Here is a 27,436-nt window from a genome sequence, read left to right on the forward strand (position 1 = left end):
GACTGCTAAAACAAAATTGTTATGGAAACAGCAATGAAGAATCCTTCTACGTCTGAGTGTGATGCTATTCCTGAGTCTTCATCCAGGACCTGCATGAATGACAGTACTGAAAACTGAGCTACTGGCACAATAAAGAAAGTGCTGAATACTGCCAGAAAAGGAAGACCTTCATTGCTGCCCTAACTGCCAGCGGTATAACGGGCAATAAGTAAGTAAACCTCTTGCATGAAGGAAGTCCCAGTCTAGATTAGGGAAGTTGAAGTCACCCATGACTACAACCCTTGTGTTTTCACATCTTTTCCTAAACTGCCCTCGTATCTGTTCCTCAATGCCCCAGTGGTTATTGGGTGGTCTATTGTACAATCCCATCAGAGTAATTGCATCTTTTGTATTTTTGGGTTTTACTCATATAGACTCTGTGCATAAACTCTTCACCATGTAGCTCTGAGTGAAGCAACGTTATTGTTCCTGATCAGTAGTGCAACTCCCTCTTCTATCTTTTTACTTTCTTCTCTATCTTACCTAAAACATCAAGACCAAAACATCATTCCTGTCTCTCTCTCCCTCTCTCCAAATCAAGTCTGTTATGGCCACAACACTATCACTTCATCAACTCATACATAATATTCCTATATTTAAAATACACACACTTCAACCCTTGTGTCCCATTGTGTCTATTACCTTCCTCCTGCCTGTTCTTACAGGTTATGACATCTAATCTCCTCTCAATCCCTCCGCCTTCTGACCTGGTGCTCTAGATCCCACTGCCAAGCTAGCAAGCTTCCTGGCCAGGATATTGGTTCCCTTCCAATTAAGGTAGAACCAGTAGGTCTTTGACAGGTCACCCCTCCCCTGAAGAAGTTCCAATGTTATAAGGACTTGAAGCCCTTCCTCCTGCACCATTTCCTCAGCCACTCATTCATCTGTCCTACCTTTTTATTCCTGCCCTGACTACTACGTAGCACCAGTAGTAATCCAGAAATTACTGTCTTCGAGGTCCTGCAATTCAGCTTCATTCCTGACTCCCTATTCTCAACTATGCAGGATGTCTTCCTCCTTTTTACCTCTGACATTAGTGCCAAAGTGTGCTATGATCTCTGTTTGCTCACCCTGTCCCTGGAGCACTACAGTTGCTTACAGACATGGCAAGATTCATCTACCTCCTACCTAACACATCATCACCATTAAGTGCTATGTCATATGGGGGAGAATTTGGTCTTCCCTCTATCTTTCCTCTGTATGACCATGACTGTTCTTGGCCAATTGTTCTACAGAAGTGGTTTGGTATTGCCTTCTCCTGGGCAGTGTCTTTACAAGACGGGTGACCCCAGCCATTATCAATACTCTTCAGAGATTGTCTGCCTGGCATCAGTGGCTGCATAACCAGGATGTGTGATGTGCACCAACTGCTCATATGACCATCCACCACCTGCTCCCATGGCTTCACGTGACCCTGAATGAGGGGCTAAGCAGATTCTACACCTTGCCCATGCAGGCTCACAAAGGGAAGGAGTGCCTTACACCTCTTTTCGTAGATATAGCTCCACTCCGCCACCAAACTTAAAAATAATTCACCTGGTGAAAGCGAGCAAAGCAATAGCTGTAATGCTATTTCCAATTTGTAATGACAGGTCGGCAACAGTTCTACAACTGCATATGAAAGAATTGTTCCCTTTACAACTTGAACTCCAATTGAAGAGCTTTTTATGCTAATGACAAACAAAGCATGCTGTGAAGATCAAAATACTACAGAATGCAATTTAATTCAAAAACTCTTAATAATTTAATAAGAAAGATATCTGTGGACATTACCTAGAGTCTTGGCTACATCGAAGTCCTGCTGCATATAGCCAATACTCTTCTCTGTATTCCCTAAAGCCCAGTAAGCACTGCTTAGGGCAGAGAACACTGACCCACGAAGTTTCAAGCTGCACGTTCCAATTTTCAAGGCAGCCTCCAGAACTACTACAGAGGCACTGTGGTGTCCTGCTGTCAGAAGCTCCTGGCCAATGACAGATACGACCACAAATGGGCTTTTGTCCAGCTTCATTTTCTGTAGCTTCTGATAGGTTGGTTCCAGCGATTCTACAAAACAAATCACAATGACAAAAAAATGAATTTTATTTAAAGGACAGAAGAGCCAATGCTCAATAAACTGCATCAGTAAGATATTTAGCTGCAGTAACTTAACTTGTTACAGAGTAGGTGTGTGGATTGCTTAAACATGTTCAAAGGTGGTGATGAATCATCATATCGGAGAGAGACTGAAAGTAACAGCAACCTTTTACTCAATGTCAGCAAAACCAAGGAACCGATTATTGACTTCAGCAGAAGAAACCAGAGGTCCATGAGCCAGTCCTCATTGGAGAATCAAAGGTGGAGAGGGCCAGCAACTTTAAATTCCTTGGTGTTATTATTTCAGAGGACCTGTCTTGGGCCCTACACAGAAATGCAATCATGAAGAGAGCACAGCAGCGCCTCTTCTTCCTTAGAGGAGTTTGCAGAGATTTGGCATGACATCTAAAACTTTGATATATTTCTAAAGTTATGTAGTGAAGAGTATATTGGCTGGCTGCAATACAGCCTGGTATGGGAGCACCAAAGTGCTACAAAAAGTACTGGATACGGTCCAGTCCATCACGGGTAAAGCCCTTCCGTCGCAGGAAAGAAACATCCATTATCAGGGACCTCCTACCAAACAGGACATGCTTTCTTCTCACTCCAGCCACCAGGAGGGTGGTGAAAGATCCTAAGGACTCACAGCACCAGTTTCTGGAACAGTTATTACCCCTCACCCATCAGGCTCTTAAACCAAAGGGGATAATTTCAATTGCTCCATCATTGAAATGTTCCAACAACCTGTGGAAGCACTTTCAAGGACTGTTCACCTCATGTTCTTGATATTTATTGGATATTTATTTATTATTATTATTTCTTTCCTTTTGTATTTGTAGCTTGTTAAATAAAACATAGAACATAGAAAATCTACAGTACATTACAGGCCCTTCAGCCCACAATGTCGTGCCGACCATGTAACTGCTCTCGAAGCTGCCTAGAATTTCCCTACCACATAGCCCTCTATTTTTCTAAGCTCCATCTACCTACCTAAGAGGCTCTTTAAAGACCCTATTGTACCTGCCTCTACCATTTTCGCTGGCAGTGCATTCCACGCACGCACCAATCTGTGTGAAAAACTTACCTCTGACATCCCCTTGGTACCTATTTCCAAGCACCTTAAAACTATGCCCCCTTGTGTTAGCCATTTCAGCCCTGGGAAAAAGCCTCTGGCTATCCACACGATCAGTGCCTCACATCATCCTGTACACCGCTATCAGGTCACCTCTCATCCTCCGTCGCTCCAAGGTGAAAAGGCCGAGTTCACTCAACCTATTCTCATAAGGCATTCTCCCCAATCCAGGCAATATCCTTGTAAATCTCCTCTGCACTCTCTCGATAGTATCCACGTCCTTCCTGTAGTGAGGTGACCAGAACTGAACACAGTACTCCAAATGGGATCTAACTAAGGTCTTATCTAGCTGTAACATTACCTCATGGCTCTTGAACTCAGTGGCTTGGCTGATGAAGGTCAGCATACCACATGCTTTCTTAACAACACTGTCAACCTGCGCAGCAGCTTTGAGTGTCCTGTGGACATGGACCCTAAGAACTCGCTGATCCTCCACACTGCCAAGCTGTTGTCTTCTGCAAACTGGTTGAACGCCCGTGTTGGGCAGTCTTTCATTGATCCTATTATGGTTATTATTCTATAGATTTTTTAAGTATGCCCACAAGAAAATAAATCGCAGGATTGTATATGGTGGTAGAAATGTACTTAGATAATAAATTTACTTTGAACTTCAAACTTTTCTTAAGAAAAGCTTGCCTTGGAATCATATGGAGCATGGACCACAAGGGAAAAATAGAAATAGCTCTGATGTCATCTGCAGAAATTCTCTGATGACTCAGCAACAGGTGGGTGTACAAAGGGAGGACAGGAGAATGAATACAGGGCTCTGGTGGAGGACTTTGTCAAATGGTGCAAGCTGAATCATCAGCAGCTCAATATCAGTAACACAGGGAAGATGGTGATGGATTTTAGGAAGGCCAAGCCTGCACTGCTCCCTGTTACTATTAGTGGTGAGGACATGGATGAGGTGAGGACCTACAAGTACCTGAGGGTGCACCCGGAAAACAGACTTGAGTGCAGCGCCAACACAGGGGCCGTGTGCAATAAGGGTTAGAGTCACCTCTACTTCCTGAGGCGACTGAAGTCCTTTGGAGTGTGCAGGCCTTTCCCTCACAAGCTCTACCAGTCTGTTGTCATCAGTACAATCTTCTATGCGGTGGTGTGCTGGGGCAATGGCATCAGCACAGGTGATGCCAAAAGGCTCAATAAACTGATTAGAAAGGCTGGCTCTGTTATGGGGGTCAAACTGGACACATTGGAGGCTGAAGTAGAACAAAGGACCCTACGGAAAATCCTGGCAATTCCAGACAATGTTTCTCAACCTTTGCACACCACCTTAGTGAACAGAGGAGCACTTTTAGTAATACACTAAGACAAGTGCACTGTTGCAAAGAGCGTTATATGAGGTCATTCTTACCCTAGGCCATTAGACTCAAAAATGAGGCGTTGAAGTGATGACCCCCTCCTATTACCCTCTGTTTACCAGAGCTCTGTTTAAGCTCTGTTTAGCTCTGTTTCCACACCCTGCTATCATGGACACCCTGTGCAATACCAGCATCACTTCTTATCTACCCATTACCGTATAATATTACGGTAATCCTATCAGTGTGAACTTGGAAATCTTTGAACTTGGTCATCTTTGACTTGTAAATCATATACATCTTATTTTTCAGGTAATTTTTTTTATTCTTTCTTACTTCTAATATTTGTATATCTGTGCACTTGTAATGCTACTGTGACACTGTAATTTCCTATGAAATCAATGAATCTATGTTAAAGGACTTTGGAGGTAATGGCAGAGGGATCGAAGTACAGGAACGGGACAAAACAAATGTGGGGAAGGATTCATTTAGGTTAGCACAGAGACTAAGAAGAGAAGTTTAAGTAAACATGAAGTAGTATTTGGATTAACCCAACACCGGAAATAGAAATACAGCATTAGAACTTGGAACAAGAGTACAGTCTGGAAGAATCTAACTTTGTGAGCAAAGGAAATCAGCAGAAAATACTTCCTCTGTGAAATAAATCCATAAGCTCCTCTCGTTTGTTGAAAGAAGGAAACACAAGATGATTGATAGCAAAGAAGATCAGGGGCCATCATTGCACTATGGGGAGTTCTCAGAGAAGTGCAAAATTCTGGCAAAGGAGAACAAGGTCTGATGATGGGAAACCTTCACTGAGCAGGAAAGTTTTGAAATTCATCTTTTAAAACTACAACACAAAACTGCACAAATGCCCCCTTGGACAGCAGCAGTTCCAGTTTAACAGTCAGGTTATCCATGAAAACTAAATGCTTTTTTTTCTTGAAAATAATAATCCAAGGACAAGCGTAAATAATTGATATATATCCATTTTGCTGAACCAATGCTTCCCTGGTACAGGTGGGCATTCAAGCAAGAAGCTTATACATGATTTTCTGAGATGCCTGACAATGGTTCACAGGTTGGGTATTAACACAAAGTGTGCGTGTACGTGTACCTTCCATGGGAGTACATATCCATGAATCACGATAAAATCCCTTCCCGACTGACTGAAGTGTAGTGGGAGACCGAACCGTCGAGATCAGAACACCGAGACAGCAGGCAGTGTATTTGCTAATCGCTGGCTGCCAGTGGAGGAATGCCCCTGTTTTTTCTTGAATTCCAGCATCTACAGATTTCCTCGTGTTTGCCCCTGTTTTTTCTCTTTCTTTTCTTCTTTCGTGTCCCTCCCTTTCCCCCTCCCTCCCAATGGAGAAAGAGAGCCTGTCGGTCCTCAAGACAAGGCCGGGGGCTTGGAGAAGCGACATGGAAGATTGTAGCAGCGGGACAGCGAGTTGCTTGTCTCCGCTCTCGATGTTGCTGGAGTGACCCCTCTCTCTCCATTGCTGGAGAGACAGAGAGAGAGAGAACCTGTCCGAGATACCGAAGCGCCGGTTTGTGAACTGTAGTTTGATGGACTCTTTGGTGCTTCCGCTGCTGCTCGCATGGTGAGGGGGGTGGGGAGGTCAATATTTCTGCTGGCGTGGGTGGGGGTGAGGGTGAGGGGGGGTCAATATTTATACTGCTGCTTGTGTAAAGGGAAGGGGAGCGTAGCTTTGGGGCTTCAATGTTTCTATTGTCCTACAGGATTTCTTTGTTTTGTGGACGCCCATGAAGAGGATGACGTTCAGGTTGTATACTGTATACGTACTCCAATATTAAATGTTCTTTGAAACTTTGATCAACAATTTGACAGTTTATTACCAATGATGCGCTTCTTTTGATATACTTGTTTGCAATATACTCTATATAATTGTAGTTTAGTCCTCACTGAGGTTAACAAACAAGTAACTGGTTTATGACTGTCACATGTTCTGAGACACGATGAAAAACTTTGTTTGCATGTCACCAGACAGATCATTCCATACATACATACAGTACATACATCAAAATAGTATAGAATGCAGAATATAATGTTACAGTTACAGAGAGAGTGCAGTGCATGACGAGGTAAGGAGATCAGGAGCTCTTTTTCAGACAAGAGATCCGATCAGGGCTCCTATAACAGTGGGACAGAATCTGTCCTTGAGCCTGGTGGTATGCGTATTCAAGCTTTTGTATCCTCTGCCCAATGGAAGTGGGGAGGAGAGAGAATAACTGGGGTGGGAGGGCTTTATAAAGAGGTTGCTTTCTCAAGACACCAGGAAGTGTAGACAGAGTTAATGGACGGATGGCCGTTTTCTTTTGTGGTGGACTGGGTTGTGCTCATGAACTTCTCCGATTTTGAGCCGTTTTGTGTAGAGCAGTTGTCGTACTAGGCAGTGATTCATCTGGATGGGATATTTTCTGTGGTTTATTTCAAGGGCCTCAGATCTCACACCATCAGGTTCAGGAACAGTTCCTACCCCTCAACCATCAGGCTCTTGAACCAGAGGGGATAACTTCACTCGCCCTATCACTGAAGTGTTCCCACAACCAATGGACTCACTTTCAAGAATTCCTTATCTCATGTTCTCAATATTTATTGCTTATTTATTTATTTATTATTATGTATTATTTCCTATTTTTGTATTTGCACAGATTGTTGCCTTCTGCTCTCTGGTTGAAGACCGGAGTTGGGCGGTCTTTCATTCATTCTGTTGTGGGTATTATTCCGTTTCGATTTATTGAGTATGCCCAGAAGAACATGAATCTCAGGGTTGGATACGGTGCCATCTATGTACTCTGATAATAAAAATTTACCTTGAACTGTGAGATCAAAAATGACGATAAATGAACAGGAAGAAGAACTGAAGGAAATAAAAATTAAGTACAATTCAAGAGTCTATACAAAGATGTTTGAAGAATTTGGCCTACCTTGGAGGACACAATTGCAGCCCGACTGTTATGTCATGAGTAACATGTGACCTGTACGTTGTCCTTACCTCGTAATGGGGACTTCATGGCGGCTTCCACCATCCCAACCAGCAGCTGCAAGCTCTTTGGGTCTTGAGCCAGTCCTGACGCAAATGCAGCCAGCGCATCTGCATGGCGGCCGAGATACTGGAGAGCAACACCCTGTCGGAAGTATGCCTGTGAAGAGAAACAGCGGCATTGTAATCGACAGCTCCTGCCCGTAATTAGCATCCGAGTCTCTTAACGTGAGACGCGGGAGCAGGAGGAGGCCAAACGGGCCTCTGTGCCTGCTCCACCGTTCAACAACATGGCTAATTCGTTCCTGGCCTCCAAACAATTCTCCTGCCTTCTCCATCTCCTTGACTCCATAATATTTTAAATACCTGTCAATCTCCTCCTTCTACATATAAACCTATCCTTGTGAGATTAGCACATCATTCATCAGTTAATTACTTCCAGATGTTTGTCTTTAGGCTCAAGAGTATTCTACCTAGGGTAATGATTTCTGGTTCACTTCCCACTTTTCTTCCCACAACTGTATTTTTTTTATATCACCTGCCATTTTGTCTGAGTTACTGATTTGTTCTTTTAAAACATTTTGGCCTATACCATTCACTATTCCTGTGCTGTGATGGCACGAAGGCAAAGCTAACCTTTTGGAATTAGTCAGCGAAGGGCAACAATCACTGGAATTCTCTGACCATCACTCACCAGACCATGGGGTTCCCAACCTTGATTTTATGCCACGGACCCCTACCATTAACCGAGAGGTCCATGGGCCCCAGGTTGGAAACCCCCATGCTAGACCCTGAAGGGCTCAGCCGCCATCAAAAGCACAAACAAATATCTGAGCCTCATGCCCAAAATGACTTAAGCAGTATATTTTAAACATTTAAGCCACAAAGTTTTTTTCTGTGAAAACTAAAACACAAGAAGGTTTAAAAAACATAAAAACATCCAAACATTTTGAGTCAGTGAAGACTCAAAAAAAAGATGAATTGAATTAGCTGAGGTATTGCGGCCATTAAACCACTTTCACAGTTCCATTCCATCATTGATTCAATTCAAATTCTTAACCTCCATATGGAAACCTTTTCTTAAATACTGCTCAAAATCCAGCAGAATATCCTCAAGAGCTCTTCCCAGCTCCATCATCACTGGACATTTTCTAAAACAGGGGTTCCCAACCTTTTTTATACCATTAAGCAAGAGATCCACGGACCCCAGATTGGGAACTCCTGATCTGTAGTTTTTTACTTCGGGTAAGTTCACATGACACTGTGGAAATCTAACTCAAAATATTTGTTTCTTACTTATTGGAAAGTATTTCTCTTTCTTTTTCCACCAATCGTTAATTATAAACAGAATAGGAGATAGGTGAGAAAAATAAAGCATTTCTAGATAGTTTCTTGAAAACCAATCAACAGATTATAATTTCCATGTTTTGCTTATTGGACCCTTGACGTTTTCCCTCAAATTTGCTGCCCCAAAGTTCACACTTTGGTCCACATGTACATACTTCCATTTTTTCCAGTGCTTTTTACCTTTTTCATGAAATCACATTCAATACCATGTCCTTTCTTTCAACTTGATGCCATAATACCAAGAATCAAAGCTCACAAGCTTCATTCCACCCTCGTCAAAGGCCAAAAACACACGTCTATCCCAATTTGTGCCACACAGTGTTGTGATTCATTCAACTTGTCCTGTACATTCTCCTTCTCACTGTGTCTATAATTAAGTTTCTTTCCATCAAATTTAGGCCAATACAATACCATTACAGACCGTATTTCCCCGAGGGTGAAAATTGCAAGACATGGATTTGCGGGATTGGAAAATTCAAGGCATCTCTGCATTAAAGGCTCTTTCACACTTCCAACGTGGCTAAGCGGGAACTTTTTCTGGTTGGCTGCGGGTGACAAGTGGTGTTCCACAGAGTTAGTGTTCTTTAGCTTCTTTCCATGCTATATGTTAATGACGAGTGATGGAATTGATGGCATTGTAGCCATATTCACAGATAATACAAAGATCAGTGGAGGGGCAGGCAATGTAGAGGAAGCAGGGATTCCGCAGAAGAACTTGGACAGATGAAAAGAAGGAGCAACAAAGTGGCAGAGGGAATGCAATGTCAGAAAGTGCATGGTCATGCACTTTGATAGAAGGAATAAGGGTGTAAGCTATTTTCTACAAGGAGAGCAAATTCGGAAATCAGAGGTGGATAGGGATTTGGGAGTCCTCATGAAGGATTCCCTAAAGGTTACCTTGCAGGTTGAGTGGGCAGTAAGGAAGACAAATGCAATATTAGCATTCATTTTGAGAACACTAGAATATACAAGGAAAGAGGTAGTGCTGGGGCTTTTTCAGGCGTTGGTCAAACCGTACATGGAGTATTGTGAGCAGTTCTGAGCCCCTTATGGATGTGCTGACATTGGAGAGGTTCATGAGAATTACTCAAGGAACGAAAGGGTTAACAGTTAAGAAGCATTTGATGACTCTAGGCCTGTACTCACTGGAGTTTAGAACAGTGGTCCCCAACCACCAGGCCGCAAAGCATGTACTACCGGGCCGCGAGGAAATGATATGATTTAGCGATATGAAACGAAATGAGTCAGCCTCACCTTTCCTCATTCCCTGTCACGCACTGTTGAACTTGAACACCCACCCCCCCAACCCCGTCGGCCAGTCTGCAAGAATATTGTCAATATTAAACCGGTCCACGGTGCAAAAAAGGTTGGGGACCCTGGTTTAGAAGAATGGTGGGGGGGGGGGGTGGATCTCACTGAAACATATCAAATAGTTAAAGATCTAGACAGAGTGGGTATTTCCTACATTTGGAGAATCTAGGACCAGACGGCACAGCCTCAGAATAGAAGGATGTTCCTTTAAACAGAGCTGAGGAGTAATTTCTTTTGTCAGAGGGTGTTGAATCTCTAGAATTTATTGGCATAGATGGCTGTGGAAGCCAAGTCATTGGGTACATTTAGGCAAGAGGTTGATGAGCTCTTGATTAGTAAGAGTGTCAAAAGTTACAGGGATAAGAAAGGAGAATGGGATTGTGAGGGAAAATAAATCAGCCATGAAGGAATAGCAAATCAGATTTCGATGGGCTGAATGACCTCATTTTGTTTCTAAGTCTTGTGGCCATGAGGACCAGAATAGCTTACAATAAATTGGGCAATTTAACTCTTCAGCTTCCAATGTTTAAATATAATTATATTGCAACAATTTGGGGGAATTCAGGATGTTACCCCAAAGGAACAGCTGTGTTGAATCTCAGTTCTGAGTGCTTATCTTCGTTTCCCATGACTCCCACACCCCAAAAGTCAGCCTGGCTTTTTGTTAAAATACCATAGATCTTAAATAATGGGAAGAAGAGCTGAGGAGGGTTGGGTTGGGGTGAGGGGTGAAGAATGGAGAGTGTTGATTATGGAGGGGGAACTGTGACAGAGACAATGAGATACGGGGTAAAAGAAAACAGAGAAACACTGGCAGTGGGGGGAGGAAGAAAGAAAGGAAAAGGTGGGGGGGGGAAGAGCCCACAACATGATTGGGGGAGAAAGAGAAGGCAAAGTGGAGACGAAGAAGAAAGAGAGGGCAAATTGGAGATGAGGAAGAAGAGTGTATAAGGTGGATGGGATGGTTTTCTGCCCTGCACCTGGTACATTGTATTCTTCAAAAGAAAAATAGTAATTGTGTTGAATCTCCTGGGATAGAAAACTGTCCCTTATTATTCCGTAACTAAAGGAAAGAAATGTTTTTGTCTTACATTGAAAGGTTTTTAAATGTCCTTAATAACTAAGTAATAATAGATATTTGGATATAGGAGAGCAGCTCGAGAAGAAAGAGGAAACTTGATTGAATGACTACAGCACAAAGCTTAGAACTGCAATCAGTTCAAACCTTCAATCCAACAATTTAAAGATACTTAATTATTAATTGAATTTTGATTGCAGTTATGATTTTTTTAAACCACTTGCTAATGGGAAAATATCCTTAATATCCTGTGTGATTTCAAACATTTGAACAATTACCCATCTCTGCATTAGTAAGCTAATAATCCATGACCGCAAATCGCTGCTTCCCTGTTTTCAAGGATGAATTTTAGGAGAAAGGTTTGATTGAAAAGTGAGAAAACAAAAGGGTCAACTTTAATTCTGCCTCATCTGGTGATGTTCAGAGGCAGAGGGTGCTGGTGAGGCTAGGCTATGAATATGGAGCTAACAAGGGCAGCGAGGGAGGAGACAGAGAAAAGACCCAGGTTGCCTTGGCAGAGCCAGTAAGATCTGCTGACCTTGGCACAGTACAAACAAAACTTACTGATGAAAGGCTGAACGAGCTTGATGCCAGATTTGCTCCATTATGCAATTGGTGTGCTTGAGCGAGCAAAGACTTAAGTCATTAGATAAGATTAATTAGAGGAGAGAGTAAAGATTTTACGAGATTTCAGGATGTCAAAACTAGAAGAGAGCAAAGTCAACTTAGGGCGTAATTGAGAATTTCTGTGGCCCTGGAAGCACCTTATGTGCCTTGGAGTAGATGAAAGAGTCGGGGGTTTTGGCAATGACCAATCCTAATATAATGTAAAGAGGCAACAGAAGGGAAAAACATCGAAAGTTATATTGTGATAGGAGAGAAAGGCTTTGGCGTGCAGGTGAGCAGGATGACATACAAATGAGGTAGCATTAAGTTAAAACCAAATTAGGAATATGCCACAATCAATGCAAACAGAGATATGCTTTCTTCAAGAAACATTCATGTTGTCATGCCATGGAGCTCAATGTTTAATGCACAACAAAATCTGACTTAACAAGTCTTTCTATAGCTTTATTGCAATAGTCTCAAAGTACAGCACATATGACTTATACATTACAATATTTACATTATCAACAGCCCCAATTTTATAAAGAATACAGATTCATTTTTGCTCATTTGACAGATGTTAAACCATGTTTCAATCAGATTTTGAATGCTCTTGAGAAAATTCACTATTTTTCAATCAACTACAGTTTCTCTGCCTAACCTTTAATCCCCCAAAATGATTAATCAAACTGCATGTAGGAGCCACGCATCTGTTTTCCATCTGCATTGTATTCTGTGTTGCACGTTTACTGTGGTAACTAGTCACTTAAGTGGGGGCATGGTAAAGCGATGGGGATAAGTTACACCTTCAGGCTTTGTTCCTGCAACTGGGGACTGACAGATGTCATATCTTTTGTTGACTGCTCAATTACACTTAACTTACACTTGGGTAAGCTAAAGTTTCCTTACATCATGATTGTATGTTTGCTAATTGCTAATAAAGAATAAAATACATGTCTTTGACCTTTGGAACAATCATCAATGGAGCAGAGGGTGCATTATACAAGTATAACAAATCTGTGGGGGGGTTGCCAGCAGCGGCAATTTGGCTTGGTTAGAATTGGCCGCTACACTGCAATTACCCAGTAAGCACCTTCAAGTTCCTGGGTGTTAATGTCTCTGAGGACTTAACCTGGTCCCAATGTTTCGATGCAGCTGTAAAGAAGGCAAGACGGCAGCTATACTTCATTCGGAGTTTGAGGAGATTTGAAATGTCACCTAAAACACTTGAAAATTTCTGCAGATGTACCATGAAGAGCATTCTGACAGGCTCCATCTGGTATGGGGGCGGGGGGGAACCTATTGCATAGGATCGAAGTAGGCTTTAAAGAGCTGTAAAATTAGTCAGCTCCATCATGGGCACTAGCCTCCATAGTATCCAAGACATCTTCAAGGAGTGGTGCCTCGAAAAGGCAGTGTCTTTCATTAAGAACCCACATCACCCGGGACATGCCCTGGTCTCATTGTTACGATCAAGAAGGAGGTACGGAAGCCTGAAGACACACACTCAGTGATTCAGAAACAGATTCTTCCCTTCTGCCATCTGATTTCTGAATGGACATTGAACCCGTAACATTTCTCACTACTTTTTTATTTCTGTTTTGCACTAATTATTTAACTATTTGATATCCATAAATATACATACCACAATTCAGAGTTTTACTCCCTATATATTGAATTGCACTGCTGCTGCAAAGTTAACAAATATCACAACACATGCCGGTGATATTAAACCTGATTCTGATTCTGACTACATAAAATTATGCAGACTGTCTAGAGTATACTATCACATCCTTTGAAAACCTCACAGTAAGCTGACAGAAGACCACCTATTTTAGGTTTTGATGATCTTCCTGAAATATGGAACCAATTGTTAGTTACTGATCAATGCAACAATGGAACAAGTGTTGCTGGGCCTGTGGTGGGTTCTTGGGGATGATAGGTCACTCAGAAGCTCCATTTTGTCAATGTTGTTGTAGTACTCACATAATTTGAGAATAACATCCTATAGGCCAATTCTTGCTGTCCTCAATTACTACTCCTCATTGGTACCCTTCAAGAGAGACTGTAATTTTTATCATAATTAGTATCGAAACAGAAAGAAAAATCCCCATCATACAACCATTTACTCTGACATTATTTCTGTATAAATTCTGACATTAATTACCAGTCAACGCTCGAGTCAGTACTCCTGAAACATAGACATGTTGAAGGTTAGAGAAAAGGATGTGCCCTAAACTTTGCAATTGCTCATTATGCTACAAAATATGGCATATCTATTGTCAATCCTTTAAAGAAATAATATAATTAGTGCGAGATAAATTGACCTGAAAATTCTGATGCATTAATTAGTCTGAACGTTTCACTTTGTTACCCGAGTTAATGTGACCTGTCAGAGTCAGCTTTGCTACTGCTGCCATATCCATCAATAAGAAAAGTCAGAAATTCTTGAAGTTGTCTCTGATTTACCTCAAAGGATAAGTGAGAAACACATCAGGCCCATCTAAACTTGCATAATTTGGTTCAAAAAGGATCAGATTCCACAAAGGGAGAGTTTGGAATCTTCTAATCTTCAGTTAATGTGAATGCCAGTAAGCAATCAAAGTCTCTCTCCCCCTCCCCTCTTCTTCTATTTTCTGCTCTGGGCTCTTACCACTTCTCACCTGCCCCTCACCCCCTTTTGGATCCTCTCCTCCTTCCCTTTCTCCTATGGTCCACTCTCCTCTCCTATCAGATTCCTTTCTCTCCAGCTCTTTAGCTTTCCCACCCACCTGGCTTCAGCCATCACCATCTAGCTAGCCTCCTTCCCCTCCCCCCACCTTTTTATTCAGGCATCTTCCCCCTTCCTTCTCAGTCCTGAAGAAGGGTCTTGGATGGAAACGTCAACGATTTATTCATTTTCATAGATGCTGCCTGACCTGCTGAGGTTCTCCATCATTGTGTGTGTGTGTGTGTTGCTTTGGATTTCCAGCATTTGCAGTCATTCTCATGTTTATAACCAAAGTCTCGTGTTCTAACCATAATTCTGCAATATGCAATCAAAGTTCAATGATCAGTGTCATTGTTCAATATTAGGGTTTATTTCCCAGTTTAGCACAAAAGAACCTGCACTATCAATACATTTCCAAAGAGATGAATTCAATTTCAGCACGGTAGCATAGTGTCAGCACGACACTTTACAGAACCAGTGACCTAGGTTCAATTCCACCCGCTGCCTGTGGAGAGTTTGTATGTTCTCCTCTTGACTGCACGGGCTTCCTCCAGATGCTCTGGTTTCCTCCCACAGTCCAGCTGGAAGGTTAATTGGTCATTGTAAATTGTCCTGTAATTAGGCTAGGATTAAATTGGGGGGATGCTGTGTGCAGCAAGTCAAAGGGCCGGAAGGGCCTACTCATAATCTCACTAAATAAATATATATGTTGGGGCAGCTCCAATTCCGCCCACCCACTAAAAATTAAATTATCACTTTAAATTTTCGATGTGGATGGAATCTGAACTCAAGCTCCAGTAATACATGCGTCAAATTTACTTTGAGTTATTGCATGTTGCAAAAGTTCCCCGTGCAACTGAACAAATATCACAGCCCGCTGTCTCGGCATCAATCCAGTATACTTCTTTGGAGTGGGGCATGAGATGCAAATGATATTTTAACCCTCATAATACAATGACACCAATGATTAAACTACCCGGCAATTTTCCCAGATGCCTGATATCCACCAGGATCTGTGCCCTTTTACCCTGATTTATTGTGTCTACGTAGATACATACGAGGACATATAAAAGGCACATTTGATGTAGGGACAAAGACAGAAAAAGAAACACAGAGACAAAGACAAATGGCTCTTTCTCTCACAGAACACTACAGATAATAAACTTGAGAAGGCACTAAAATGCTGAAACCTGCTTACTATAAACACTAAATTACTTGACAGCACGGTGCCTGGAGTCTCATTAAATATACTGAAGACTCAGCTACTCTCACTGCTGAGACAATCTTATCTGGTCTATTTTTAGATCCTCCACAAAACTGTCATTTTTTTTTCTTTCATCATGCCATGTGCCAGCCCTAGCAAATTTATATGATCTTTAAATATGAAAATCCACTTATTTCTATCTAAAGTACTTGATCACAGCAAACTAACATGGAAGCGCATTAATTACATTTTTTGGAACAATCTCTAATTAAATAGAATGTGGCTGTAATTAATACTTAACAACGTTTCTCATTAGAGCTTTCAGAGTCCCTATAAGTAAACTAGACTGATATAAACAAAACCCAATGTGACAGTGAAAATTCATGCACATGAATACCAAGTTTCTTCTTTATTGGTGACTTGACTATGGACCTATTGTAAATATTGCAAACCATTTATTAAAATGAAGGGCCAGTATCTATTTGCATTGAACCTCACAGGACTTCGTGGCAGGAGGAATTATTTATTGTTAATTACGTTTCAGACAATTCTGCATGATTAAATAAAGCAATAATGAATAATAATTAATTCCTTTTATGGAATTAAATAAAACAATCTTTAATGACTTATGGACAATACAGGTCCTCCTCAGGACTCAACAGAGCTCCGTCTCCAAAAACCATTCATAACCCAAGCGATTGAACCCAATGTTTGGATATTGATTTAGACACCGGGCCAGATTGAAAAGGTCGGAGTGTTGGGGCCCGAGGCAAGGATCACTGCTCTGCGGCATTTACAGAGCTCTACGCTGAACTATTGTTTGCAGTTATTGTTTGCATGATTTGTTTTTTTCTCTCTCTCTGCACATTGGGTGTTCAATGGTCTTTTTTTATGGGTTATTTTGGGTTTCTTTGTTTTGTGGCTGCCTATTGGGAGACGAATCTCAAGCTTGTATAATGTATGCATACTTCGATAATAAATGTACTTTGAACATTGAACGGTTCATTAGTTGCAAACATGGCTGTCTGGCAACATAGTTAAACGAAAACAGAGGCCAACCAACAGCAACGTGGTGTTAAACCAGGGTGTTTAACTCAACTATTCACATTTCTCTGCAAGGTGCACTGATATTGCAATACACTGAGTTCCTACTCGGCAGAAGATGCCAGCAGGCCCACAGCAGCTGGCAAATCCACTCTGCCAATCCCCCAGATGTTTGCTCCTATGTCTGAGCTGCACGCAAGTTGTGCATTCATAACTTGAGTTGGACATGCAACCGGTTTCAGATGTCTCAGTGGTCCAAGAATGCAACCTCATTGACTTGCTTCCTTTTAGCACCCTTTATTTTTACATATATTTCTTATTGTAACTTGCAATTTTTATGTCTTACCCTGTACTGCTGCCACAAAACAACAAATTTCATGATGTGTCAGTGAAAAATAAACCAAATTTTGATTGTTTTCATCTGAGAATTGAGACTAAACTTGCACATAATTCACAAAACAATGAAAATCCGATGTTTTTTAAAACTCTACTAAGAATATAATTAAATCATTTTAGGTGTGTTTCTGATCATTCAGGTGCCTTGCCGTTCGGTGTGGGCAATCATGTCTCTCTATCCATCACGGTGCCTGACCCTCCGAATTGTAGTTGTTGCCTCCCCTGTTTCTAACCATGATGTTATTCCATCTATCATTTTCATTCTCTGTCTGCCTCTGCTTCTTTTCCTTCCAGCTTTCCAGTTGTAACTAAATGTTCTAATGTCTCTCTTCGCATGATGTGTCCAAAGAATTTTGATTGCTGTTTTCTGATTTTTTTAAGTAATGCATGTTTTGTTTTCATTCTCTGTAGAACTTCTTCGTTGGTTATCCTGTCTGTATATGATATGCATAGCATTCTTCTGAGGAACCACATCTCTGCTGCGTTGATTCTTTTTTCCATTGCATTTGTGATGGTCCATGACTCGCAGCCGTACATCAATATAGGAAGAACGTAGCAGCTGAGAGTTCTAAGGTGGATGTCAATTGCCATTTTCTTGTTCGTTAGGATGTTTCTCATTTCTGTAAATGCTGTTCTTGCCATTGCTATTGTCTCTGATATGTGAGTAAAATGTCCACATACTAGATCAATCTCAATTTTAGAAGGCTTTTCTTACATTTTGTCCTGAACTTTGCCTGCTGTGCAGTGCATGGACACCAGCATTGTACAGTATTATAGGCAGCATGGGAGCACAGTGGTTGGCATGGCGCTTTACAGTTCAAGCGACTGGGATTCAATTACTGCCGGTCTCGGTGAGGAGCTTGAACGTTCTCCCCATGACCATGTGGGTTTCCTCCAGGTGCTCCGGTTTCCTCCCACAGTCTAAAGATGTACTGGTTAGTAGATTAATTGATCAGGGTTAAATCAAGGGATTGCAGGGTGCGCCGGCTCAAAGGGGCGGAAGGGCCCATTCTGCACTGTATCTCAATAAATTACGGACATGTTTTTATCTCTGATGGGGAAGACTTCAGGCAGTGTATCAAATGGGCAACCAAAAAGCTGAACCCAATAACCACACATGCAAATTTCTGCTGGTGATAACTGAATGCTGATTATGAAAACACCTGGTTGAGTTTTCCTTTGAGTACCATTTTAGGATTTGTACCAGACCTTGAAGCCCACATCTGTTCATCTTAATACTATATGCCATAATGAATTTACGCACTGGAGGAGACTTGCTGAATTATTGATGAGGCTTACTGTACTATTGATCAGAAAGTGGCTGATTAATTATTAATCACCACAAATGTCTGGAAAAAAATGTTTCAGATATGTGGTTCTTATAAAAAAATTGGAGGCACTCTATTTGCCATTCTTGTGTGTGGAGAAAAAAATATGTAGGTGTGAATGATGTGTTAAAATAACTATACGCTTTTTAATTTTAAAAAGATTTCACACTTGAGACAAAGAGCTGATATGGAAAGGTGTTTTCATCCAGTCATTGGGAATATGGGAATTCTGAGCCTTAAGTAGCAGGTCAGTTCGGATATTTACATTGTTAACTCCAAGTCAGAAGGTTTTATTTTCAAATCCCAAATGAACACATTTTTTGCACAGATGCAGCAGTGTTATACAAAGGGAGTTCCCTGTTGCAGGAATTTGCTTTCTTTCAGACGAAGCTGAATCTTTGGTTCCAGTGATCCAATAAGACAAAAATGATCGTATTATTGTATTTGAAACGGCCTATAATAATTGAACAGAGAAGGAGTTTGATAGTTTCCTTCTAACACCATCACAAGAAAAAAATAAAGACCAAATGATTGGTAATTCATCTCAACTGAAGTTTGTTAGGTCTGCCTCATATTATAAGGAGAGTGACAAGATATGGAAATCATCCCAAAATAATACATATCAGATCTCTTTTCTGACACAAGCATCATGGGATTCTGACAATATCAACAGTGAGAGAACACAATTTACTGGACTGCTGGTGCTAAAAAGAGGATACTATGAAAAAATGATGATCCACATCTTTCAACATGTTGCAGACCTTATGTCTTATGTTTACGTGTATTCAAGCCTTCAAGCGATCTGCTGCTTGTCAGAAAGACGCAGATTTCACCTTGAACACAAGAGATTCTGCAGATGCTAGAAATCCAGAGCAACACACCCAAAAAGCTGGAGGAACTCCAGCAGGTCACGCAGAGTCTATGGGAATTAATAAACGGTCGACGTTTTGGGCCGAGACCCTTCATCAAGACTTCACCTTGAAGATCCCTGAGTCAAATAAAGATATAATATTCATCTATCAGTACATCAGATTCAGTGCTCTTAGTAATACAGTGCTCTCAATAGTAAGTGTTACTACTCCTCACAACAAAGACAATTTTTGTTATATTTCTATAATTTTGTTATATTTCTGCCAGTTTTCATTCAAATAGAAGAAATCTGGATCTTCAGGGAAAATCCTAAGTCATTACAGGTGGAAAAGGTAAAAGGGAGCAGGAAGCCATGGAAAGGAACGATTTGAATGCAGGCCTGTGAACTACTCAACCCGCGGTTAAATGTAACATTGCAAAATTTCACTCTCTGCATTACCATAACCAGGTCACTCAACAAACCAATTCAGTCTAAAAGCTTTTTGCAGCCATTTCATTAAATACAGGATGTCAGAATACAATCAAAAGATCTAATTATGAGAGCCATTTCCCATGTGTAAAAGGCCAATCATTTACTAGTGATTAAGTCATGAATGAATTATATGCGCTTTTCATACAGATGGTGCGCTCTGGTCAATAAAAGCTTTTAATTTTTTTTGCCTTGAGCATTGATTTTTATTAATGGTGACGGGTTAACAATACAAATTACAAGTCTGCACAAGCAAGTTATGATGGGATTTATTTGACTGGTACAACTGTTACTAAAAACATTTTAATAATCCAAATAACCTTGTGATTTACAAAATATTAGCGTAGACGAGATAAAAATATGATTAAATGCGTCACAGTTACAAGTGTCAGAATTAAATTAAGAAATCAATTAAATGTAAATATTATAAGAAGCTTATAATTCTGATCTAGTACGTATCATCCACGCCACAGTCTTGCTTCCTCAAGGTCTTCTTCATTAATATCACTAACTTATGGTAGCATAAGGTTTAACTTATGCTGCCTCAACCAAAATATGACATTCGATGAATCAACATCAAACAACAGCTGAGAGAAAACAGCTGAGAGCGGGGAGACTGACATGCTGCAAAGATTAGATTTAGAGGGCTTTTAAAATTGCAGAGTGATGTGCAAAGAGGATTACAAGAGAATTCCCAACTAAAACAGCACTTCTATCTTCTACAGCCAAACCCATTTGCGGTGCTTTATCTAATTTCAAAAGATTAAACCAGAGCCTGGATTCAGATTGAATTATGCCATTTCATTTCAGGATGTGTACAATGTATCTGTGGTATGTTTACCTCATACACAGAAATGGCCACATTGCAATTGGGCAGCAGGATTGAATTCAGCAAACCCGTTGGCTTTGTAAGTACTTTCATCAAGTGACTTTCAGCAAACTCAAGGAACCTTTAAGGAGGAGAAAGTAATGGTTGGATGGCTAGAACTTACCATGTCTGGGACTGTGAAGAGAGAATTAGAAAATACAACAGCAATGTTTATTTATTGATTGAGATAGAGCATGGAATTGGCCCATCTGGCCTTTGAGCCACGCTGCCCAGCGCTCTCCCAATTTAATCCTAGCTAGGGTTGCCAACTTTCCCACTCCCAAATAAGGGACAAAAGTAGCAGTCAAATACAGGACACTTGTGTTTACCCCGAGAAAGACTACCATGACCATGAAGCCTTGCACGGGAACCTCTGTGCGCATGTGTGACGTGCGCATACATGTACGTGCCGATTTTTTCCTACAAATCGGTTTTGGCTTAATCTTCCCAATTCTGATACACTGTACATACATTATTTCTACTTTATATAGGCTGTGTATTTATCATATCATTCCTGCTTTTACTATATGTTAGTGTTATTTTAGGTTTTATGTGTTATTTGGTATGATTTGGTAGGTTATTTTTTGGGTCTGGGAACACTCAAAAATTTTCCCATATAAATTAATGGTAATTGCTTCTTCGCTTTACGCCATTTCCGCTTACGAACGGTTTCATAGGAACACTCTACCTTAGCGGGCGAAATATGGGACAAGGGCAGTCCTGTACGGGACAAAACAATTTAGCCCATTATACGGGATGTCCCGGCTAATACGGGACAGTTGGCAACCTCAATCCTAGCCTAATCATGGGACAATTTACAAAGACCAATTATCCTGCTAACCAGAATGTCTTTGTGAAGTGGGAAGAAACCGAAGCACCCAGAGGAAACCCACAGAGAGGCATTTAGACAGAGACATGGACAGACAGGGAATACAGGCTTCTCTGCATTAAGAATGCCCAACTTAAGGACACCTCTGCACATGTAAAAGCCCCCATAATACTATTAAATTCAAAAGTCTGATGTACACACAGGACTGTACAAAAGTCTTAGGCACATACTGAATATATAGCTAGGGTGCCTAAGACTTTGCACAGTACTGTAGTAATTATATGTTTTGCACTGTACTGCTGCAAAAAAAGACATCACATACAGTATAAACCTGATTCTGATATGGGGCTGTATTGTTGACTGAGAGTGGGAAGGGGACAGGGAGAGGGGAATCATGGTTGGGAAAAGGGGAAGGGAGAGAGGAGGGAGCAGGAAACACCAGGGAGACGTGACCAGTAAACCAATCGTCTGGAATCAAATGACCTCGCCTGGTGTCTCAGGGCTGGGTGTGTCTGCACCTGTGTCCCACCCTGCTCCTGTCCCTCCTTCTCTGCCACCTGTCCCACACCCCTCCCACTGTGCTCCACCCTCACCATTCCCAACATCTTCACTCTCCGCTCCACGTTGATACGGTACAGTGCAAAAGTTAAAAATTTTAAAATACAGTATAGTGCAAAACCCTAACTATATATATGTGCCTAAGATTTTTTGCACAGTACTGTGCATCCATTTATTCCTACAAATGGCAGAATTAATTCCCCCACCCCCTCTCCACTTTCGGTATTTGTTCGTTCTTATCAGTCTTACGTGTTTACGAGGCCACTTTCTACAATACTATGAGGTATGGTGGCCACATTAAGAAAGCTTTCTACATTTTCTATCATGGAAGCTACTGACATGATGAAGGGAGCAGCGAGTGACACCAGGAATGGAGGACGTTCATGGCTGCCCTAAACGCCAGTGGCGTAAAGGGTAAAAGAAGAAAGAAGAATTTGCTATCATACGGTCAGAAGTGAAAACAGAACGTGTTTGTCACACAGGGACAGCCTCTAGAGGGATACAGAGCACGTGAACGTGGATGGGAATACTTAGACTTGTATCATGGTTGGCACAGATTTGATAAGCTGAAGGCCTTTTCCTGAGTAATACTGTTCTACAGTACGGAATTGGTGGCAGATACATGAAGAGCATTTCAAAAACTCTTAGGTAGGCTCATGGGTGATAGGAAAATAGAGGACTCTATAGGAAGGAAGAGTTAGATTGATCTTGGAGTATGTTGGTGCAACGTAACAGGACACAGGGCCTGTATTGTCCAGTCACATTCTATGTTCTATGAATAGTATATAGAAAGAAATATATCTTGACACAATGGGTCTTTTTTAATTAATTCATGAACAAAAAACATACATATAAATCATTTCACATTAGCGATAGAAGAGTCACCCAGTTGAAAAAAAAACCAAGAACCAAAACTGTTTAAAGTCAATTGTAATTATCTGATCAAACCAACTCCCTTAGAACAAAATTGATTAAAAGGTGAGAATGAGTAACAGGAGCGGCCTGATACAGCAGCTGTTCCCTGAACACAGCAAGATTCCTTGTGGGAAGGCAGAGGAGGAGGAGGAGGAATGTTAAACAGAGTTCAGCTGGTGCCCCACAGGAAAACAGGATAAAAGGGAAGCAAATAAAGCCGGGAATTCTCAGGCACAGTCTGGTGTCTAGAGGGAACAGGTGTTCTTACTGAGTGCAACCTTTAAGGACTGCTGAAATGGTAAAAAAAATTGTAGCAAAATAAGACATTATTATGTCCTCCTGTCACCTCGAGAGAATTCCGTGGTCTCCAATGCAGCGTGCAAAAATCACGTGAGCAAAGGTTCCCACCATCTGTGAAAGCAGCAATGTCACTAAATTGTCCCACAATTAATTCAAATGACTTTGGCAAACAAGATGATTTTTATTTCACTGAAGTGCAGGTGAAGGTGATGTAGAATTACAGACAAGGCAAATTTAAATGTCCTTCCCAGAATAAGAGCAGTTCACATTCAGCAGAACTCACACAGAGATTTGTGACTGACAAGCATTATTTTAACATCTTTAAATGTAGGTTTATGACCATGATCCTTTCAAAAATAGGTCCTGTGATTTTTATATCCACTTCTGGTCCAGAAACATAATCAGGAAAGTTTGGTTTGCTTCCTTTCTAATAAAGATAATATGTCAATTAATTTTTTTTTTATGGATTATAGTATCTAAAATCACCTGCCAACCACACATCAGTTACATCAGGGGTTCCCAACCTGGGGTCCATGGACCCCTTGCTTAATGGCATTGGTCCATAGCATAAAGAAGTTCGGAAAACCCTAGTTTTTTATTTATGCTTTTGCACTATTTATTTAATTTAACTAAGTGATATACACATATATACTTACTGTAATTCACAGTTTTTTTCTTGTATCATGCATTGCATTGTACTGCTGCCACAAAGTTAGCAAATTCCACGACATATGCTGGTGATATTAAACCTGATTCTGATTTGACATCAACAAGATCTTTTGCCTTCATTCCATTGCTCTCTCTGCCATTGCTGCCCACTGCCATCTTCGGTCTCTACACCACACTATTTCCATTCTCAAGCTAACCCAAAACTCCACTGCCCATAACCTGGACAATACCATGTCTTGTTGATATGTCAGGGGCAGGGGAAATATTCAAGTTCAAAGTAAATTTATTATCAAAGTACATATATGTCACCATATACGACTGTCAGATTCGTTTTCTTCTGGGCATACTCAATAGATCCAATAACCATAATAGAATCAATGAAAGACTACACCCAACAGGGTGGACACAACCAGTGAGCAAAAGACAACAAACTCTGCAAATTCAAGAAAAAAATAACAATAAATAAATAAGCAATAAATATTGAGTACATGAGATGAAGAGTTCCTGAAAGTGATCCCATAGATTGTGGGTATAGTTCAGTGCTGGAGCAAGTGAAGTTGAGTGAAATTATCCGCATTAATTAAAGAGCTTGATGGTTGAGGGGTAATAATTGTTTCTGAACTTGGTGGTGTGAGTCCTGAGGCTCCTGTACCTTCTTCTGAATGGCAGCAGCGAGAAGAGAGCATGTCCTGGATGGATGGTGGGGAACCCTGATGTTGGATGTTGCTCTCTTGTGACAATGCTTCATGTAGATGTGCTCAATGGCAGGGAAGGCTCTGCCCATGATGGACTAGACCGTAGCCACTATTTTCTGTGGGATTTTCTGTTCAAGGGCAATAGCAGGCTGCAATGCAGCCAGTCAACATAATCTTCACCACACATCTATAGAGACTTATCAAAGTTTTAGCTATCATGCTGAACCTTCACGACCCCTTGAGGAAGTAGAGGTGCTGCCATGCTTTCTTTGTAATTGCATTTACGTGCTGGGCCTTGGATGGACAGGTTCTCTACAATGATAACACCAAGGAACTTAAAGTTGCTGACCTTCTCCGCCTCTGATCCCCCAATGAGCAATCACTCATGAATCTCCAGTTTCCTCCTCCTGAAGTTGATAATCAGCTCTTTGGTCTTGCTGACATTGAGTGAGATGTTGTTGTGGCACCACTCAGCCAGACTTTCAATCTTCTTCCTATATGCTGATTTGACCCCACCTTTGATTCGACCTACGACAGTGGTGTTGTCAGCTAACTGAAATATGGCATTGGAGTTGTGCTTTGCCACAGAGTTATACATGTAAAGCACACTAATTTATTTTTTTCCCTGTGGTATGCATGTCTCTCAAGTCACCTTGCAACAAAACAACAGCAGAATTAATTCTCTTCTACTTTGGCAATAAAATTAATAAACAATTGAATCTATTTCACTAAATGCTAAATGAGTTATAAACAACCCAAGAGAGATCAGTAAATTGAAGTATTAAAATCATTTCATCAACGTGTTACAGATGGCAAGGTTAGAATGCTTCTATGCTGTGTTGCCCTCGTCACTGTGACCCCTGTGCCACCAACCCCAACTCCCACATGTTGAGTATTTATTAAGTAAAATTTGAGTAATCTTGTATATTTATTGGTTGATCAAGCATCCTTGTTTATTTACATAATTCATTACAAATTATGAATTATGTATGAATTGCATATATTAGCAAGGTACCACATGTATTGTTACTGACTGCACATTTCTGTAGCATACATGGACTCAGGGTCTGGATTTTTTTTTATCGCATGCTTGCATTTTACTGATATCTTACATATCTTATGCATGCTAGGTATGTTTTGTGCTGTGTGTGATATGTTGGTTACACCTTAGCCCTGGAGTAACACTGTCTTGTTTGATGTATTCATGAGTATTCATGTATGGTTGAATGATAATTGAACTCGAATTGAATTACTGATCTCTGTTGCACAGTAAAAATTTACACAATTCAAGGATCAGGAATCCTGGATGTGTGGAATGGGCACAAAAGATGACAGTTCAATACTTGCCTTTTTTAAGTTTTACTGGATTTGAAAAATGTATTCACTGGACAAAGTGCATCCACATTACAAAGCATATCTACTGAACAAAGTGTATCCATCAAACAAAGTATATCCACTGGACAAAGTACATCCACCTTACAAAGTGTATCCACTGTACGAAGCATATCTACATTACAAAATGTATCCACTGGACAAAGTGTATTCACCAGATGAAGTGTATCCAATGGACAAAGTATATCCATCTTACGAAATGTATTCACTGTACAAAGTGCATCCACATTACAAAGCATTTCCAATGGACAGAGTATATTCACCAGACAAACCGTATCCACCAGACAAAATGTATCCACATTACAAAGCATATCCACTGGACAAAGTGTAATACGTCCAGTGAAGTTTCATTGATTACATTGTCAACAGAGTCAAAAAAGAACACAAAATACTCAAAGCTCTTATACAATTAATGCACGGTCTACCATACAGAATTCACTGTCGCGCACACACACAGCAAAACAGAATGAAACAGTGAAACGTTCTCTACTCAGCTCCAAATTTCAATCAGCTAAGTGACTCATGCATCCTTGGTTGTGCAGTGTTAGATTTCAGGGACAACATCAATAAAGGACTTCGCACAAATACAGGCCTTCAGCTCATTCACATCATAAATATTGAAAACAAAACTGTTGATAGTGAGGAGGGTTGTCTGAGGCTACCGAATTATACTGATTGGCTGATAACTTGGGCAGACTAATGGTAGATGGAATTCAATCCTCTTGAGTGTAGGATAGATAGAGTTCTGAAGAAGGTATATTGGATGCTTGCCTTCATTAGTTGGGCATAGGGTATAAGAATTTCAAATAACTTGACCAAATATCAGTTAAGCCACAGCTGGAAAATAATGAGCACATCTGGGGGTCACCACACAACTGGAAAATCATGATTGTACTAGAGATTCACCAGGATGTTGCCAGGGATGGAATGTTTCACGAATGAGGAGACACTGGATACATTGGGTTTGCTTTTTCCTTTGGACATAGGAGGAACAAATGTCACAAGTTTAAGGTGGGAGATACAAGGTTCAGAGGAGATCTGAGGAAATGTAAGACATTAACAATCTGGAACATACTGTCTAGAGAAGGTGGTGGAGATAGGTACCCTCACAAGGTTTAAAAATCATCTGGACAACTGCTTAAATCACCAAGGGATAGGAGGTGATGGATCAAGTCCTGGTAAATTGGATTAGTATAACTAGGTAGCTGATGGTTGGCATTGATATGGGAAGTCCTTTGCTGTATCTTATAACTTCAATGCAAAAAATGCATTTATTTGGCTCTTAAAA

General features: G+C 40.9%; 1 protein-coding gene across 3 annotated transcripts in view; it reads right to left on the reverse strand.

Moving 5' to 3' along the window:
• The window catches only part of ttc28 (tetratricopeptide repeat domain 28), a 945,172-nt gene that overhangs the window by 408,128 nt on the left and 509,608 nt on the right, over positions 1-27,436 (reverse strand). For all 3 annotated transcript variants that reach the window (XM_072248021.1, XM_072248020.1, XM_072248022.1), the window contains 2 exons: positions 7,572-7,719; positions 1,813-2,085 (listed from right to left, as the gene is read on the reverse strand). In XM_072248021.1, coding sequence (XP_072104122.1) covers positions 1,813-2,085; positions 7,572-7,719 — 421 coding nt within the window. The remainder of the gene's footprint in view (positions 1-1,812; positions 2,086-7,571; positions 7,720-27,436) is intronic.

The sequence above is a fragment of the Mobula birostris genome, chromosome 31, assembly GCF_030028105.1.
Source record: "Mobula birostris isolate sMobBir1 chromosome 31, sMobBir1.hap1, whole genome shotgun sequence".
NCBI lineage: Eukaryota > Metazoa > Chordata > Chondrichthyes > Myliobatiformes > Myliobatidae > Mobula > Mobula birostris.